General features: G+C 44.1%; 2 protein-coding genes across 4 annotated transcripts in view; both read right to left on the minus strand.

The window, feature by feature from the left end:
• LOC137792009 (regulator of G-protein signaling 12-like) overlaps positions 1-9433 on the minus strand; it is a 33403-nt gene extending 23970 nt beyond the window's left edge. For 2 of the 3 annotated variants that reach the window (XM_068587345.1, XM_068587344.1), the window contains exons 1-3: positions 9255-9433; positions 6651-8538; positions 4924-5016 (exon numbers count right to left, since the gene is read on the minus strand). In XM_068587345.1, the coding sequence (XP_068443446.1) occupies positions 4924-5016; positions 6651-8453 (1896 nt within the window). In that variant the 5' untranslated portion in view covers positions 8454-8538; positions 9255-9433. The remainder of the gene's footprint in view (positions 1-4923; positions 5017-6650; positions 8539-9254) is intronic. The other variant, XM_068587346.1, reaches the window with a different exon arrangement.
• Positions 9434-10542: 1109 nt separating this feature from the next.
• On the minus strand, positions 10543-13282 carry msantd1 (Myb/SANT-like DNA-binding domain containing 1). The gene is made up of 3 exons (XM_068588064.1): positions 12853-13282; positions 12447-12743; positions 10543-11407 (listed from the first exon to the last, which is right to left on the minus strand). Exons 1-3 carry the CDS (start codon positions 13104-13106, stop codon positions 11116-11118), a joined length of 843 nt encoding a protein of 280 aa, XP_068444165.1. The 5' UTR covers positions 13107-13282; the 3' UTR covers positions 10543-11115.
• Positions 13283-16107: the final 2825 nt, after the last annotated feature.

Here is a 16107-nt window from a genome sequence, read left to right on the forward strand (position 1 = left end):
TTTATGTACTGTTTTTCCCCAGTCTGTGGGTTTGGAGACAGACGTAATTGTAATAAAAAACCTCTTGCAGGAGAGGAGAGGCAGAGAAGGAGTCATACTGGAGACATCCAGGAAACATCAGGCTGCTTGGTGCTAGCCTAAGGACACGTTTCCTAAGCGCTGAACGTCCACCCACACTCCAGAGCCGGCCGTGTGATGTCAGCCAGATAAAAGTGTGTCGTGTTCTCCTGCCTCTCTCTCTGCAGCTAATCCCCAGGAACACAAATTCACGCTTATGCTCTCAAATCATGAAACACTCCACATCAAGAATAGAAGGAAGACTTCATATAATGAAGTACGGCATCTCAATTTAGCAACAAACGGGACTATTAATAATACTCATGATTCAACTCATGAGGAATATAGGTCGGTTGCTTGGATTAAAACATATTGTATGAGCCACAAGAGATCAGGCAGTAGTCATGTTGACATCTTCTTGAGTAAAATGATTCAGAGGGCTGGTGAATCAGATCTGTACATGCCTGCACAGGGGCAGAGGCAAGGAACAACCACAGGCAACCATTTCAAGTTCAAACTAAACTGCAGCTCTTACAGGATCCCCTCAAATCAAAAATGCAAGATTCAGTTCGATCAGACAACAGTGACCTCTGACCTCCGCTTCCCTCACACCTTAACACAACTTCTCCTAATGCCACCAAGTGATTGCAACAACAACAACAACAACAACAACAACAAAACGAGCCACTTATCAGGATGAAACGCAACAGAGCACACACTTCATTCAGCAACCCGTAAGCGTGCAGTTTACGAGTATAAACTTGTGTGTGTGGGGGAGGGGGGGGGGGCACAGGGGGGGATCAGGTCACAAAACAACCTTTTAGTGCGCCGTCTAATTTAAAGTCAGCGTGCATCCCGATATAGATGCTCGGACACATCTCTCTGTATAGAGCAGCGCAGTGTGTGTGCGTGCGTGCGTGCGTGTGTGTGCGTGTGTGTGTGTGTGTGTGTGTGTGTGTGCGTGTGTGTGCGTGTGTGTGTGCGTGCGTGTGTGTGTGTGTGTGTGTGTGTGTGTGTGTGTGTGTGTGTGTGTGTGTGTGTGTGTGTGTGTGTGAGAGAGAGAGAGAGTCCCGCTGGCATCGGTCAAAACATTCCTCCGGCAGACCACACAAGCCAACCACTGTATGCCGCTCAAACGAGCAACAGGAGCTCCAAAGAGCGCAAAGACGGAGAGACGCGACCGGGACGGACAGACAAAAAAAAAACATGCAGACTCCGGGATTTCCTTGGCAAGACTTACAGGGCTGAGAGTCAAAGTTTGCTCCATGTATGTCGCCCGTGTGCGTCTGGCTCGTCCCTCAGCGCTGCTCCACACGGCCGCTCCGGGTAGACCGATCCATCCGCCGGGGCTCCGCGGTGCGTGTGCGCGTGCGAGTCGGCGCTTTTGCGGTGCAGAGAGACGGAGCTCTACAGGGGAGGAGAGAGCGCGCGCAGGAGAGCCGAGAGATCCTGACAGCTACTGGGAGTTCAAAAGCTCCCTCTCTCTTCCACTGCTGCCTGCTCCCTCCCTCTCCCTCTCTCTCCCCCTCCCTCCCTCTCTCTCTCTCTCTCTCTCTCTCTCTCTCTCTCTCTCTCTCTCTCTCTCTCTCTCTCCACCGTTCTCTCTTCGCTGTAAATTCCTCCTCTTTCCCTCTCTGCGTCTTCATGCCTTCTCCTGGTTTCTGCTACGCCTACAAGAAAGATCCATTACCCGCAGGCGCGCCAACAAGAGCAGCTAATGTCTCCAACACCTAAGAGGAGAGGAGAAACTTCACACTCATGGGGCAGGAGAAGAGGTGCCACAGAATTTCCCCCAGCATGCATCGCCTGTATAAAACGCTGCACTTTGACAAAGTCACATGAACAGATGTTTTCACCTCAGGGGACACTGTAGGACAACTGGCTCCACAGTGGTGGCGTGGTGTGTTGGGATGCCTTTGCAGCCGGACTCTTGACAAGCTCCGGCGTGGAAATAAGACCAGGAGGTACAAAGCGCCACATTCTTGGACATGCCCCAACATAAGGGGATCTGACAACGAAAAACAGGATAGGAAGACTAATCGATACAAACACAACGCTGTACCGACGTTTACGGGGATCACATTGTTGACTCGATTTGTGGGTTCGCAAAGGCTACGTGTCGGAGAAAAAACAACATAGGCTCATTCCTGTGCTAGCCACTGTGACGCACGACGCGGCCGCACGCTTCCGAATGGTTTCCGAGCTCGTCCGCAACAGGCAGCGAGGCCACGTCCCGGGGTTACCCGCAGGGGTCTGCCCCGAGCGCCGACCGTGTTCTCCAAAATAGTCTCACGGCGTCCTTGTGAGTCCAGATGCATGCGCTGGCTGAGCGCTCATCACGTATCTTTTCGAAGCTCTGCATGAGAACAGTCTCTCGGAAAAAATCCTACACAACAACAACACACACACGCACAGACGTTGGAGAGACCAGAAACCACTTCAACCTCTCGAGTGCACACTCGCACACTGAATATGTAGAGGCGAGGAGTCAGTCAAGGTCAACGGCTTCGCCGTCTCTCCCCGTCTGATGCAACGGCTCTTCAGAGAGACGTTTGCCAAAATCTGTTGCTGAAGCAAAACCACCAACGTGTGCATGTGGAGGCCTTTCTAACGACACACTTGGTAGTGCTATTGGAGTGTTTTTTAGTTTTCTGTGGCAGGCGCTCTTAGGAGTGCACCACGAGATCTCTGACCATGAAGCTGAAGCTCAGCCCTTGAAACAAGAGTCCTGGGGCAAGCGCTATACGTGAGGGTCTAATTTCCCCTTCGACAACCGTGAAACCTCCCCTGTGGTGGACTACCGTGACTTCAAACTGCACCTAGTAAAATGCCCTGTTCCTGAAGATTAGATGCAGTCTGAGTACCTATTGAGCCGGATGCAGAACAACCACAAACCATCGGATTTCTTGGATGTTATCTCACAGGAGGTGGAGCGATATAATCTCCAGATATCGGCTAATTGGATTAGTATAACATCTGCGTGTTGGTCTGCAGACGTCACCGCACAGACCTGAAATCAATACTTTTTGAGAACTAAGAAATACTGTTGCCATTATATTGTTGCATAAAGTCTACACAGTACGCACTCTCCACAGAAGAATGTCCAGATGGGGACATATATTGGTCGCAGGGACTTTTGTCTAAGCTGTTTGTCTTGTGGGGAAATTGAACGTCGTACAGTCGATACGGCTCTGTGCACAAACAAACAGTGCACAACTCTGTTTGCACAGCCGTGATTGTTTTCACTTGTGGAAATGGAAATGGTTTCCCATTCAGGTTGTAAAAAAAAGGGGGCTTTTTCCTTGCAAAAGGCAATTAAACATGAACATTCTTCCGTTTGTCATCAAAAGATGTCTTATGAGAACACAGCGTGAACCTACACCAAGGAGCATTAGTCACACTCAGCTGTCTTTTTGCAATTTATTTAACAGCCAACATGTCAGAGCATGATCATGTAACATTACCCATAATGCTTGCATGTGAGAGGCCAGAGCTGATACTAGCCTGTCCTAATAGAGCTCCTAATAGAGTATGTGTGTGAAGTCCAGGTTTTACATTGTGCACAACTCATTATGTAACTAAGAACTCCACACAATACTACAAGTGTGAAAGCATCCTGCGTTCTGTCCATGCCAATGTTATTTTGTTCGGTGAGAAATAGTTCCACACGAGAAGCGTAAAGTAGAAAAGTGATTATGGCTACTCAGTTCTTTAAAATATATATATATATATATATATATATATATATATATATATATATATATATATATATATATTGCTTTTAACAAATCATGGGAAACTGTTGGATGCATCAGTTGTTGGGGATATTTGTGAACTGCTAGGAAACCATGACCATAGCAACTGAATAAAATTAAACACATGACAGAACCCCGACACAAACAGGGTGAGGGGATCTCTGCACATCGGCCGACTTGGAGCACAGAAACAAAACTAAAATGCATAATTACCAACTTGTTCAAAGGTATGTGGTTTCATAAAAAAAAAGAGAAAAAAACACTGCCTCGATGGAATTCTTTAGAACAAAATATCCCAAACAAGTTTCTTGTATTTGAGCATACTGTAAGGATTGGGAGGGGTATAACCATTACGTTAATCAACAATAAAAGAAAGCATAAAAAGTTGTGCTATATAATCCTGAGGCTGTACAACAGGGGTAGACCTGCTCTGAACCTAGAGCTTTTCACCAACGGAGCTGTTTAGTGCGCCGGGACAACCCTGTAGAGGGCTTCCATGAGTACAATGTGTGGTCGGAGGGTGTGTCTGCGCCTGCTATACACACACACAACACAGTATTTGGTTTGTTTTTGTGTCTGTTTGTGTGCTTTCAGGGCAATTATGAGAGGTAGGACAGCCCAGCGTGCGTGTATTTCTGTGGATATGAATCAGTGTGCATGAGTAATGCCCGCATGCGAATGAGTTCCTTTAGCAACATCAAAATGAGAAAATGTGTGCACGATATTTAGCAGTGCAGTCGTGCTCATTAGCGAGGCCAAACAAACAGGACCACGCCTCTTGGTGCACACAAAGACCACTTTGTGAGCCACCCCGTGCCACAAGTTTAGCAGTTCAAGGCAACGGAAATGAAAGGTTGAGAAAGAGCTGAAAGTGGAGCAGCATGAGAAAGGAGAGGGGAGTGGGGGTTCAACTGAATGTCCTCGGTAATGTAGCAGACCACTGATGATTTTCTATTTTCAAACAACTTTTGTGGAAGACGTCACAATCATATTAAAAGCTTAAAATATATACCGAACATGAATGTTCTGTTTTGAATAAAACGAAAAGACAAAATACAGGAGAAGAGAACATTGAGGAAAAATAAATGAAACATAAAAACGCAGCACCGACCTCAAGGTCATCCAGTGATCGTGCTAAGCTCATTCGTTTGGAAGAGCGGCGCTTGGAGGCACGCATGACACCCATACCCCAAAACCTGGAGCCCTGTGAGAATAAAGGGATAACACATGAGTAAGAACACAACTACCAACAACATAGACAGTGTATTCAACACCCTTAAGCTTGTATTTCATTGTGAATTAACAGAATGTTTGTCAGTCAACAATACTGAATCCAAGAGACTGAAATTAATTTCAAATGAATGTCATTACACTCGATTGTATTGACAGTACTGGTCTGGATGAATGATTAAAGATTACCAATAAGAGGTGACACTCTCTGGAAATGCACTTACTAAACCATTATAAGAGATCAGACAAAACCACCATAGTTGTCTGCCGATCATCACTCTAGAAGAGATAAAGCAGTTTCACCAAACACCCCTGTTCTTATGAGTGGAGAGGCGGAGTCTAATCTTTGATGGAGAGTTGAAGAATTGCAGATAATTACCACTGCATGACACGGACTCTACCCTGTAATTTGCCGGCTTCCTGTGGAAGATTGTCTCCTTTCTGATCTAATGCGGGACACAATCTGCTTCTGATTTGTAAACACAGCTAAATGCTTCGCCTGTGAAAATAAAATACAAAAAGAACACCAATAAATAGTGTCAACGAAAGTTCAGAAACGATATGTTTTCAACGTAGAAAAAGAACAGGAAAGAGATAAATATGTGGAAGAAATGGATAGGACGAAGTGGAGTAACACAGAAGTGGAATTTGATAAAAGCTGGAGTAAATATGTCACGGAATAGATAAAGTAAAGTAGAAAAATTAAGAGATCTCTGTTTGGTTACAAAACCTGAAATTACCTGAATTTATATTTGTAGCTACCGGCATATTCACATACACGTCTAATGGCTGATTGTATTAATCCCCTTGGCTGAGAGAGTTCAATATTCTGTGAGATTCTGCATAAACATTATGGATTTCCTCATTTACGGGACTGTGTGGATAAACAGGGCCATCTTGTGGGCAGAAAGGATAGTTACATAAAACAAATCCCTTTCTCTGCATGGTTATAACAATGACATCATTGACTTAAAACAGGTGCTTTCTTGAGTTCAATTCACACTCGGCACCAATTGACTGCTTAAAAAGAGGTGGATTGTATTTCATTGTAGGTGCCTCCAAAACAGGCTTACTAACACCCACTCAGTGTCTGGAAAGTCAACTCCATCCGACCATTTAATACTTCCTGTGTCGCTGTGTTAAACATAAACCAAGTACTAAAACAGATGTCTTAGTGTGACTGTGCTTCCAAGGATTTTTCATTAACACATGGCTAAAATAAGGACAAGATGTGCAAAGATACAGTATAAGTAAGCAAAATTAAGTCTCTGCAGTACTCCAAATCAGATGTCTCGGAAAGTCCACACAAATCAAGTTTTGATTTAAGGTAAATTAATTAATACCTTCTTCAAATAGAAATGAATTGCAGCCAAGATAGTGGTTACAAATTAGTAAAACTAGCATTGACTGATCAGTTATTGTCACTAAAGCAATTCATTTAGACCATAACTTAGACAGCTATGTGTACACAAGATGAGCACCAAGACAGGAACCATGTAAACTGATGCTAAAAACATGTTGAACTTGTCAGACTGCCCAAATTTTTCCTGTTATTCCGATGAATAATTGGACATGTTTTGGAATGTGAAAAAAAAGTGTTTTACTTACATTTTTGGTGCTGTCATCTTTCTGCTGTTTCTCTCTCTGATCAAGAAACTTTCTGGTCCATTCCTGTCTGGGAGGGAGCATCATGACCTCTGCTGGGCAGTACCTGTCTGAGGGGATCTGGTTCATGGGGGGAGGCAAGTTATTTGTGCCGGTGCTCAGGCCGAGGCTGGAGGACCAGTTGTTGATCACCGAGGGCTCAGCATCACCGCTTAGGGCTTTAGACCACTTTGGCTTTGAGAACCATCTTTGGCTACCTCTGAGAGGGTCTCCAATTAAGTTAGTTTTTTTACTCAAAGGCAAGGGAGGCGGTGGGGGCTTGAACTGGAACTCGAGCCTGGGTGGAGGACCCCCATAAAAGCTATGAAGAGAATCAGGGCCAGGTAGTGACTCTGAAAGGGAATGTGTGCCGGAACTGTTCTCGGGATTCAGTTTTTGCCCGCTCTTGGAGAGGTTTATTGGGGTGAGGTCTTCAGTCCGGGGATAATCCCATGGACAGCTGGGGAGGTGGGCTCCAGGGTGGTTTCGGACGGCAGAAGGGAAATCCCTGTCCGTTCTCTCCTCAGGGGGGGACGCATTTCCAATTCCACTGTCCCCATTGCTGCTGGCGCTGCCTTGTTTGCCCCCGCTGCCGATCTCCTTGACTTGCTGCTGAGTCTCGATGTCAAGTTTGACTCGAAGCCTCTCCACAGCCTCCCCCATGTCACTGTACAGCACTGTGACAAAGTGAAGAACATCTTGGGGAGTCTGAGGGAATTCCAGGCAGCCCAAGGCATCTGGATCTGGAGTGCAGTCAAAGCCAAAGCGTCCGGCAATACCTATATGGTCGCCGTGAGTTCCCAGCTCTGGGTCGATGAAAAAAACATGGCAGGAGGCCCGCAGAGGACCATCCTCAGGGACACGGCCATTGATTATATGTGCTGTAGTGACCAGGCATAAAAAACGTGGGTCTTCAGCACACACGGCCCCTAAAACCAGGTTCTCAGCGGGCAACGCTGCCAGAACAGCTCCTGCATCGTCACAAAGTCGGATGCAGTCAAACATGATCTTCATCATCACCAGAGTGTGGGTGCTCTGCTCGGTTCCCAACAATCGGATTCGCTCCCGTATGGCTTTCAAACAGTCCTCCTCTGAGTCTGTAGTGTTTAAAATAAGCTCTGTGGAGCTCAGGTAGCCCACCACCAAGGTCATGTTTAACACACCCCAGTCTGAATTAGCTTCTTCCGAGTCTGTAAACACAGAGTCTGTGTCCCCGGCTGTGAAGGTTTCCTCGTGTCGCTGCTCAGCTAAAGAGTTCCACTGTTGTCCGCTCCACTGAGACCACTGCGACATATCAGGCTCGGACACCGGCCTCTGTTTGGTGGTGCTAGCATGACTTGAGTTAAAGGAGGAATTGCTTGAATCATGCGAGATAGTGCGGACAACACCTGCCTTTTGGAAAATACCACTTTTCGGTCCACTCCCAAATTTGGCATCATTAAGAATGGGGTTACCCATGATTCGGCTTGCAGCATGCACCACCAACTGCAAGGGTCCTTTGCAGCTGCCAATCAACTGCACCACGGTCTCATGCAAAGCAGTGGACACGTCGTTCCCGTTGATGGCCATGATGTGATCCCCCTGTTTGAGACCCGCCAGGTCAGCAGGGCTTCCCTCCAGGATGCCACTCAACAGACAGGGTCTCTGTCCCCAAATAGTAAAGCCATACCCGGCCCGTCCACGGGTGACCTCCACACCCCTCAGCTCACCGACAGCATTTAAATCCAGACGCCTCCGTGCACCCTCAGGCTGTCCCTGGATCTTCATCTTTCTTGTTGGGTGCTGTGAGAGATCCAGTGTGCGGGAACTGAAGCACTTGCAGGTCGCCAACACTTATTACATTGTTGTCATCCTAAAAAAAACAAATTGGGAAAAAACAGGAAGACACTTTAGCGTTACACTAGAGCTACAATACTTATTTTCAGTATCTCTTAATCTGCCGAATTCCCTAACAATGAATTTACTGTGGTCTTTGTAAAATTGTGGAATCACAATATTGGCTGAAACTTCACCTCTGCTTCAGATCACACAGTATAATAACTAGGTTATATTGAAATTAAAATGTTATACTTGCATAATACTTCTTGTTGAGACAAAACATACAAATAGACGTTACACATTATGGGCAGGGTGTTTGCTCAAGCTCTTTTTTACTCGTATTAAAGTAAATTATAAACCAAGCAAAGACTGACATCAATCTTTTTAAGCAATTATCTGTCAGAGATAAAGCAAGGACAGCTTTCACGGCCCAGCAGCTTGCAGGGTGCTCACCCCTCCACCCGATGGCCCAAAACAGAGAGCCAGCTGGCTCCCTTCTCACGGCAACGTTCAAACGAGAACCAGACTCTTTGGTTTCGGTCAACCACTGGATTTAAATGCGCCAATACTCTGCTGACCACATATTAAACATGTTCAACTCCGGAAACACGAAGTCTAGTGGTTTTATTTTGTATTGTGTATCAGTTATTTAAAAAATCCAGCACTAGTATAAGCCAACGTTACGCTCGTTAAATCCGAAGCTATCGCCACAACGAGGCTGCGCGAGCACTAACTAACTTTTTTAATTACCTTTTACGGGAGTGAAAAAATCCAAAACGCTGCCACGGATTTACATTTACGCTGCTCAACGTCGAAAAGTTTACATTTTCCCTTTAAAGGTCCTTTCTTTTGATGGTTCAAAGCTGCCGTGGTTGAGTATTTAGTCCATGTGGCAGCGCGCGCGAGCCCTGGCTCGCACCATTCACACAGCGTCTTTCATTGTAACCATGACAGCGTAACGTCTCTGGAGCACGTGACCTCCATTCCTAACCAATCACCATGTCTGTCACGTTCAATATTCAAACGATTGGAGGGACGCTATTGGCTGACGGTGACGACTGTTGACAGTCTTTACTTTGACAGATAAAACTCCTTTAAAAGCATAGAGTTTTTATTATTATTATTAAACAACGTCACGTAAATATGGAAATAGTGTGATTCAAGCCAAGTGTAAGCTCTTTTATCATTATGTGCACATTTAAAAATGCACACAAACATTAATAAATTATCAATATACATTTCTAAAAAACACACATTTTAAGTCTTACCTAAATGATTTTTCTGTTACTGCAGTGTCTCTTAATCACTGTGCATGTGGTTTGCCACCGCCTCTTCCACACAGGTGCAGCAACAGTTGACTGCTCCTTGTCTGTAAACAATATCTCTCTGTTCAAAGGGCAGCAACAGTTGAACTGTCACACGGTTATATTGCATGTATGTGCAGCAGCCTACACATTTGCAAGAAAGACGGTTTGATGTTATTTGTCATGAAGCAATTGTTTAATTTCTATAGTTTTTGGTAATAGCACCATCAAAGCTAAGACTTCAACAAACAGTATTGCATTTTCTTTTTCATGAAGCAGTGACTTCCATGGAGTTGGTGTATTGTGCGATGGAGCTAACGTAATCCCCAGTTTCTCCAAATCCTCTTAAAATAGGCTGAAAGGCAAGGACTTTGACTCTATCAGGCCGTACCTTCTGTGTATTTTACATGTCAATAATTACTCTGAAGTATAAAAAAAAGAAAGATGATAAATAATGGCAGAATGTGTGTTGTTTAATTTAATAGAAGTGCACACACAAACAGGGCATTTTTGCATTTTCTAGAAATCACATAAAAAGGGTTTTCTGTTTCTGTTGCCATTTAGCCTTTATCGAATCCTAAAAGCTCAATGATTAAACTGCATGTTATTTTTTTGTCCTTAGTCCAATTAAAGTGCAGGCAAAGAACCAATCTGTATTGTCACGACATTGTACAGTGTGAATTTCCTGGATATGAACAGAAGAAAGAGTCAGTGGACTCAAAAATTGTCAGATTTCTTTTTATTGCAGCTAAATAAGAGTCACAAAATAGACATATCTGTGGGCTGCAGCCAGTCATGTTGAGATTTGCTGACAACATTTACAATCCATTAATTATTGCCTCAACTTCGGCTTCAGAATGCTACACATCGTTTTTCAACTTATTATCCCGGCACAGTGGAAAAGTGACAAAATAAGTATGTTTTTTTTTGCAACGCTGTTGTTCCCACAGTGATTTAATAGGGTACTTGACAAATTATCACGACAGAATATCGGATACAGCTATCCCTACAATAAAAGCTCACATTGGGTCCTGACATACATTATGATGCTAAAGTGCCGGTCATTATGGTTATTAGCATGAGCAATTTCATTAATGATATTCAGGTCGAATTAAAAAATCATAACGGTATAAGTTTGAAACTCTCAGCTCTGATTAGAGCTAAACTTTGACATATGCAACATCATAAACCTTAAACATTTTCAGATTGACCTGAAATCAAAAATAAATATACTTTATTCTTGCTTCAACAAGGCTACGAGTGAGCCAAGACCATAATCTCTCCCCCAGCACCAGAACCCTCACACTTCATGGCTTTACTGAATCTTTGACCCCACTCTGACCCCACGATGCCGACGTGGCGGATGGAGGCTGGATCATCTTCTCAAGAAGGTTCATCATACGTTCCTGCAGCTGCAGACACTGGACCTGCAGGAGGTTCTGTTGGTGCATGGCGCGTCGGACCTCCCTGCACGTCTCCTCTATGGCCCGGCTGGACTTCTTTTGTTGCTGTAACATGGCCTGCATCAACCGCAGTTTCTTTCTCTTCATGGACAGGTGCTTGTTGGCATGTCTTTTCCTGGCTGAAGTCGGGTGAGAGCTGGAGAACAGAGAGTGGAGCTTTCAGAGCAGACAATGTCTTGTAGTAAGAACCTCTGAATGCAAGAGCTTATTGTTAGTCCCTCGATCTAAATCAGCAACTCTCGACAAAAGCCAGAAAATGTAGAACTTAAGAACCAAGAGTACTTTAAAATGAATGAAAAATATGGAATAAACTAATTAAATTGGCATAGATAAAAGTCAGAATGCAGTGACTAAGTCAAATTTTGGTTTAGATCAGACACACTGTAAAGGTTTTACCATCATTATTGTTATCGTTAGTTAGCCCATGTAAATAAGCCAGCAGTAAAATCATTGAGGATAAAAACAGTTGAACTACTTTTGCCTCAAAGGTAACTAGACTAGTTTAGCAGAGGAGCAGACACTGCAATCTCAGCTTTTTACTTTCGGGGAGTTCATGACTTTGTGGCTAAGTTGTTTTAAAATCACATATTTAGGAACTTGGAAATAGTTTTATTCAGTTCAGGGAATCAGTGGAATACATCATGTTTCATTTAAATCGATATTTCTAAATCATGTATTTCCCTGCAGATGTTCCCTGACATTTTTCCAGTGGTTGTCGTTTTTTTGTTTGATGTAAAATCCCCAAAAACTTCAAAACCCCTTTTTCCTCATCTTCAACTTTTTGATGTAGTTACGTCGCTCCGCTCTCTAAGGGTGCGGCTACAGAAGTTGTATCTAATAACATGTTTACTTGTGAGTTTGCAAGTTCAGTCTTGACCTTCAGTCTTAAAATCTTCATTTTACAAAAATCATTACCCACACAAGTTCTGCTTACTTCCTGAGGCTTTCAGCCACATCCTTTGGTCTACCCTCGGCAGACGGAGTTATTAAGACTTCATATTATTTGAAATAATGTCATATAAATATATCTTTCTCTCTCTGACAACTCCATCAGCTCAGGAAGACGACACGATACGGCTGAAAGCTATAATCTTGAGTTTTTTGCCGTTAAGTTTGACTGTTGCTTTTGGTTTTCTCTTCTTCAAAAATATATATTGATCACTACTTCCTGTTACCTGGAGCCCTGCGTGGGCGTCTCACTGTCAGAGCTCAAAGAGTCCAGCTCTTCTTTGATCTCCATTTCATCTGAGGAGCCTGTGTACTCTGGCAGGAATCCAATCACCCCCTCCTCCGACTGGGGCACCAGGTTGTCTGTAGACTGGGAGGAAGTGGAAGGCCCTGCAGCGGAGGCCTGAAACTCCAAAGAGTTCCCCCTCCCGTTCTCCAGCGGCTTGGAGAGGATCTTCTCGATGGCTTTGAAATACGGCCAGTCCGGTGCCTCTCCACTTTCACAAATTACGGTTTTAAGTCGCCTGTTAAGATGGTAAAAAAAAAATATACATACATAGCTGTTTAAAGTCATGCAACAGCTGAAGTTTTCAGTCATACCTCGGATTGACCATTTGGATCTGCTGCACTTACCTGTATTGAAATGACATGTTGGTGATTTTCATCTTGATCTCCTCTTTGAAGCGCTGCTCTCCGGTCAGCTGGTAAAACCTCTGGGACATCTTCTCGTAAACCTTGGCGTTCCGCTTGCTCATCTTCAGTTCGTGGTGGTGGTCCTCCCACACGTACAGGAGGGCTTTCATTTCGCCGTCGGTCCAGTTCGGGGCCCGCCGGTGTTTCTCACTGTGACCTGCCATGAGGTAGCTGAAACCGTCCTCTGTTGCCATTTTTGAAAAAAAATGGTGTCTCCTGGCCTGTGTGTGCAGAGGCAGGATCTTTGGTAGTTGTATTTGAAAGTCTTTTACTGTGCTAAGAGCTGTGTTGAATCTGCAGTGAGGGATGCATGCAGGCACACACACCGTCCTGCCTGTGCCCTTCCCCCTAGCCTAGCTGAAAGAGGACTCAAAATGGGGCCTAAGGCGGGAGAGGAATCCGGTTAAAAGCTTTTAGTGGTGCGTGATGTCATCGTGACATCAAGTTGCCTTGGCAACGCCGAGGGAGGCCGGGCACTTCATTTTCCCTCCCTCTCCTCTAACCACTCCCATTCGCTCTCCTTTCCCCTCCACTCTGCTCCACTGGCAGTACAAAAAGCTTTTAGCTGAAAGGCAGCAGTGTGAGCGCATGAGATTGCCGACAGTTTTGAAATATGAGCCTCTGGGGACGAGGGGGGAAAAAAAGGGAGAGTCGAAGGTATGTGTTTCCCTGGCAACAGGGCACTGGATTTGGTCGGCAGCCAACACACTGCTCCATTTAAAAGCTTTTAATAATAGACAAGTCGTTTTGAGACAGGCGACAGAGGTTTCGCTTTATCCGGCATGATGCAGAAAAGAGGAAGACGCTTCTAGTCTGTGGTTTAGACCTAAATGGAAAGAAGGGAGAAAAAAAACAGCTCGCTGAAAAACTGTGAAACACTTTAGATGGAAATACAATGGGGGGAAGAGGGAGGAGGTATCTGGCAACATGTGGTGTTGAACCATTGGCACCATTGCAACGGAATACAAATTGCTGACTGCTCTGTAATCTGTAATCAGCTTTCTATTCATAGCCGTGGGTTGAAGACAATGGACCCCTGCAGGAGGGGTTTCTCTGACCAGTTGGAGACCCCACCCCCATTCAGATCTCAGCAAGGGGCGGATCACCAACCTCCCCCCTCTCTCAAGCGCCCTAATCCACCATATTATGTGCATGTATTTCCCCTTGTCTCTGGCTCCCCTCCTCTCTTCCTCCCTCTTTGTTCCTATCCTTCCTTCACGAATATTTATGCATCAAAGCCACACTGCACGGACCTCAAACCACTCTCTCCCCCTGCAGCATTTTGCCATTTTCTTTGTCTCTCCATATTTAGTTTTCATACCCAAAAAAGTGCAGGGGATGGTGCAGCACTAACACACAAGCCCACCCTCACTTCATCTTTATTAGAGCCACTAGTTGCTGTCAGTGCGGCTTAACTAAGTTCTAGCCTGATTAGTCATTTAACCCATCTGCTCCTCCGTAACCTGACAGGCGGCCGGTGCGTTTTTAAGCCACAAATGTGCATCTTTGCCCAATCCATCACATCTGTCACATAAAACAAACCTTAATCTCTGCGGTCACAGAAATGGAAGGTCAAACGAAAGTTGATGTGAAAGGTTTTTTTTGTGTGTGTTTGTTTTTCCACCGGTGTTTTTTTTTTACCGATGTGCAGATAAAAAAGATGTCTCTTAAAAACTGAATGAGCCTTTTTGGATATGGGTTTATATGTATTGCTTTCTGACTCCGTGGCGGTAAAATACTCCCTTTGCAAGGTTGTGATTGTTGCCTCAGAATTAACAGGGTGGGTGTTTTTTTTCACGGGACAATGTGAATAGTCACCAACCCTTGTCCGTTTCAATATCCTGACTAAATCCTCTTGCTGGGGTCCACTATAATTGTGTCTAATTATCTCCGTACATTTTTTTAATTCATTAAAGTGGAAGTAATCCAGACTACTAATCCAGGAGCCAGACTAATCTATAGATAAACTGGTCATGCGCCGCTCTTTTCTTGAAGTAATGGACCCACATCTATAAAATCCCAAGACTAACAGGATCTACAGTCATTTCCAGGAATTTTTTTTTCTCAGATTTTTACTCATCTTGCTTACAATGGCAGAAAATGTATCATAACTGTCTTTATAACAAAGAAAGGAAATGCGGTATGGTGTTTAAACGGCAAAGCAGTTTAAATAGATTATTTCAGAGTGGATGATGAATTAAAAACGGATTTGATAGTCCCACTTCACAATACTGTACAATATATTGAAGTTGCATGCATTTTGTACTGCATAGGTTTCTGCAGTACAACACGTTTACTCTTTTCACAAGTATTTCAATAAGGACATCAATTTTAGTTACAGTTGGCTTTACAGGAACTTCAACAGTGGAGAGTTGCAGAACAGACATTTATTTAAAAAACTGCAAATGCTAAATCCATCGGATGACATGTTAAAAAGAAACTTCACCATTAAACTGCAGTGCAAGAATCATGATACATCTCTGGGACAAACATTCTGGCTTTTCTTTCCAAAATGTTGATACAAGTCAAACATACCTGTTCATGCTAAAAATTCAGCAGCTCCCTTTTTTTTTTTTGCCACAGAGAGATGTGACGTAACGTTCACGGGCTCAGAAATCTTCTGAGAGAAAAAAAATAAACCATTCGTCCTCATACAAAAGAAAAGTTACTGACACAAAGCTTTACCATTCAGTATTAATTTGTATTCATCACATTTAAGAGTAGACTTAAGACTTTCTTTTAGGATACACTGAGCACCTCTCTCCTCTTCTCTATTTCCTTCTAAATGAATTCATGTCCCATCAAAGCACATAACTTTATTCCTCCCCCAGAGTCTCTGTGCTTTCTCACCTTCACAGGTTGGAGGATTGTGCTCCTGCCGGACACCAAGCTACTGTTATTATTAATATTATTAGTTCTATCGCTGTGAATCATTGTCAATACATTCCTGCTATTATCATAATGTGTATTCTACTGCATCCACTGCTACTTTCCTCATGCCTACTACTACTCACATGAATCATTTCTGTCACATGCATTGAATGTGTTATAACTCTGCTAAGGTGTTCATTCTGTACACATAGCACATATTGTATTTCTGTACTTTATGGGAGAGGGATCCTCCTCTGTTAGTCCCCCTAAGGTTTTGGGGGAGTTTTTTCCAGGTCCTGAGACAGAGGATGTCGTATGTGTGCA

Source organism: Clinocottus analis, unplaced genomic scaffold (assembly GCF_023055335.1).
Source record: "Clinocottus analis isolate CAN_PGR_092001 unplaced genomic scaffold, fCliAna1.0.p SCAF_21, whole genome shotgun sequence".
Lineage (NCBI taxonomy): Eukaryota > Metazoa > Chordata > Actinopteri > Perciformes > Cottidae > Clinocottus > Clinocottus analis.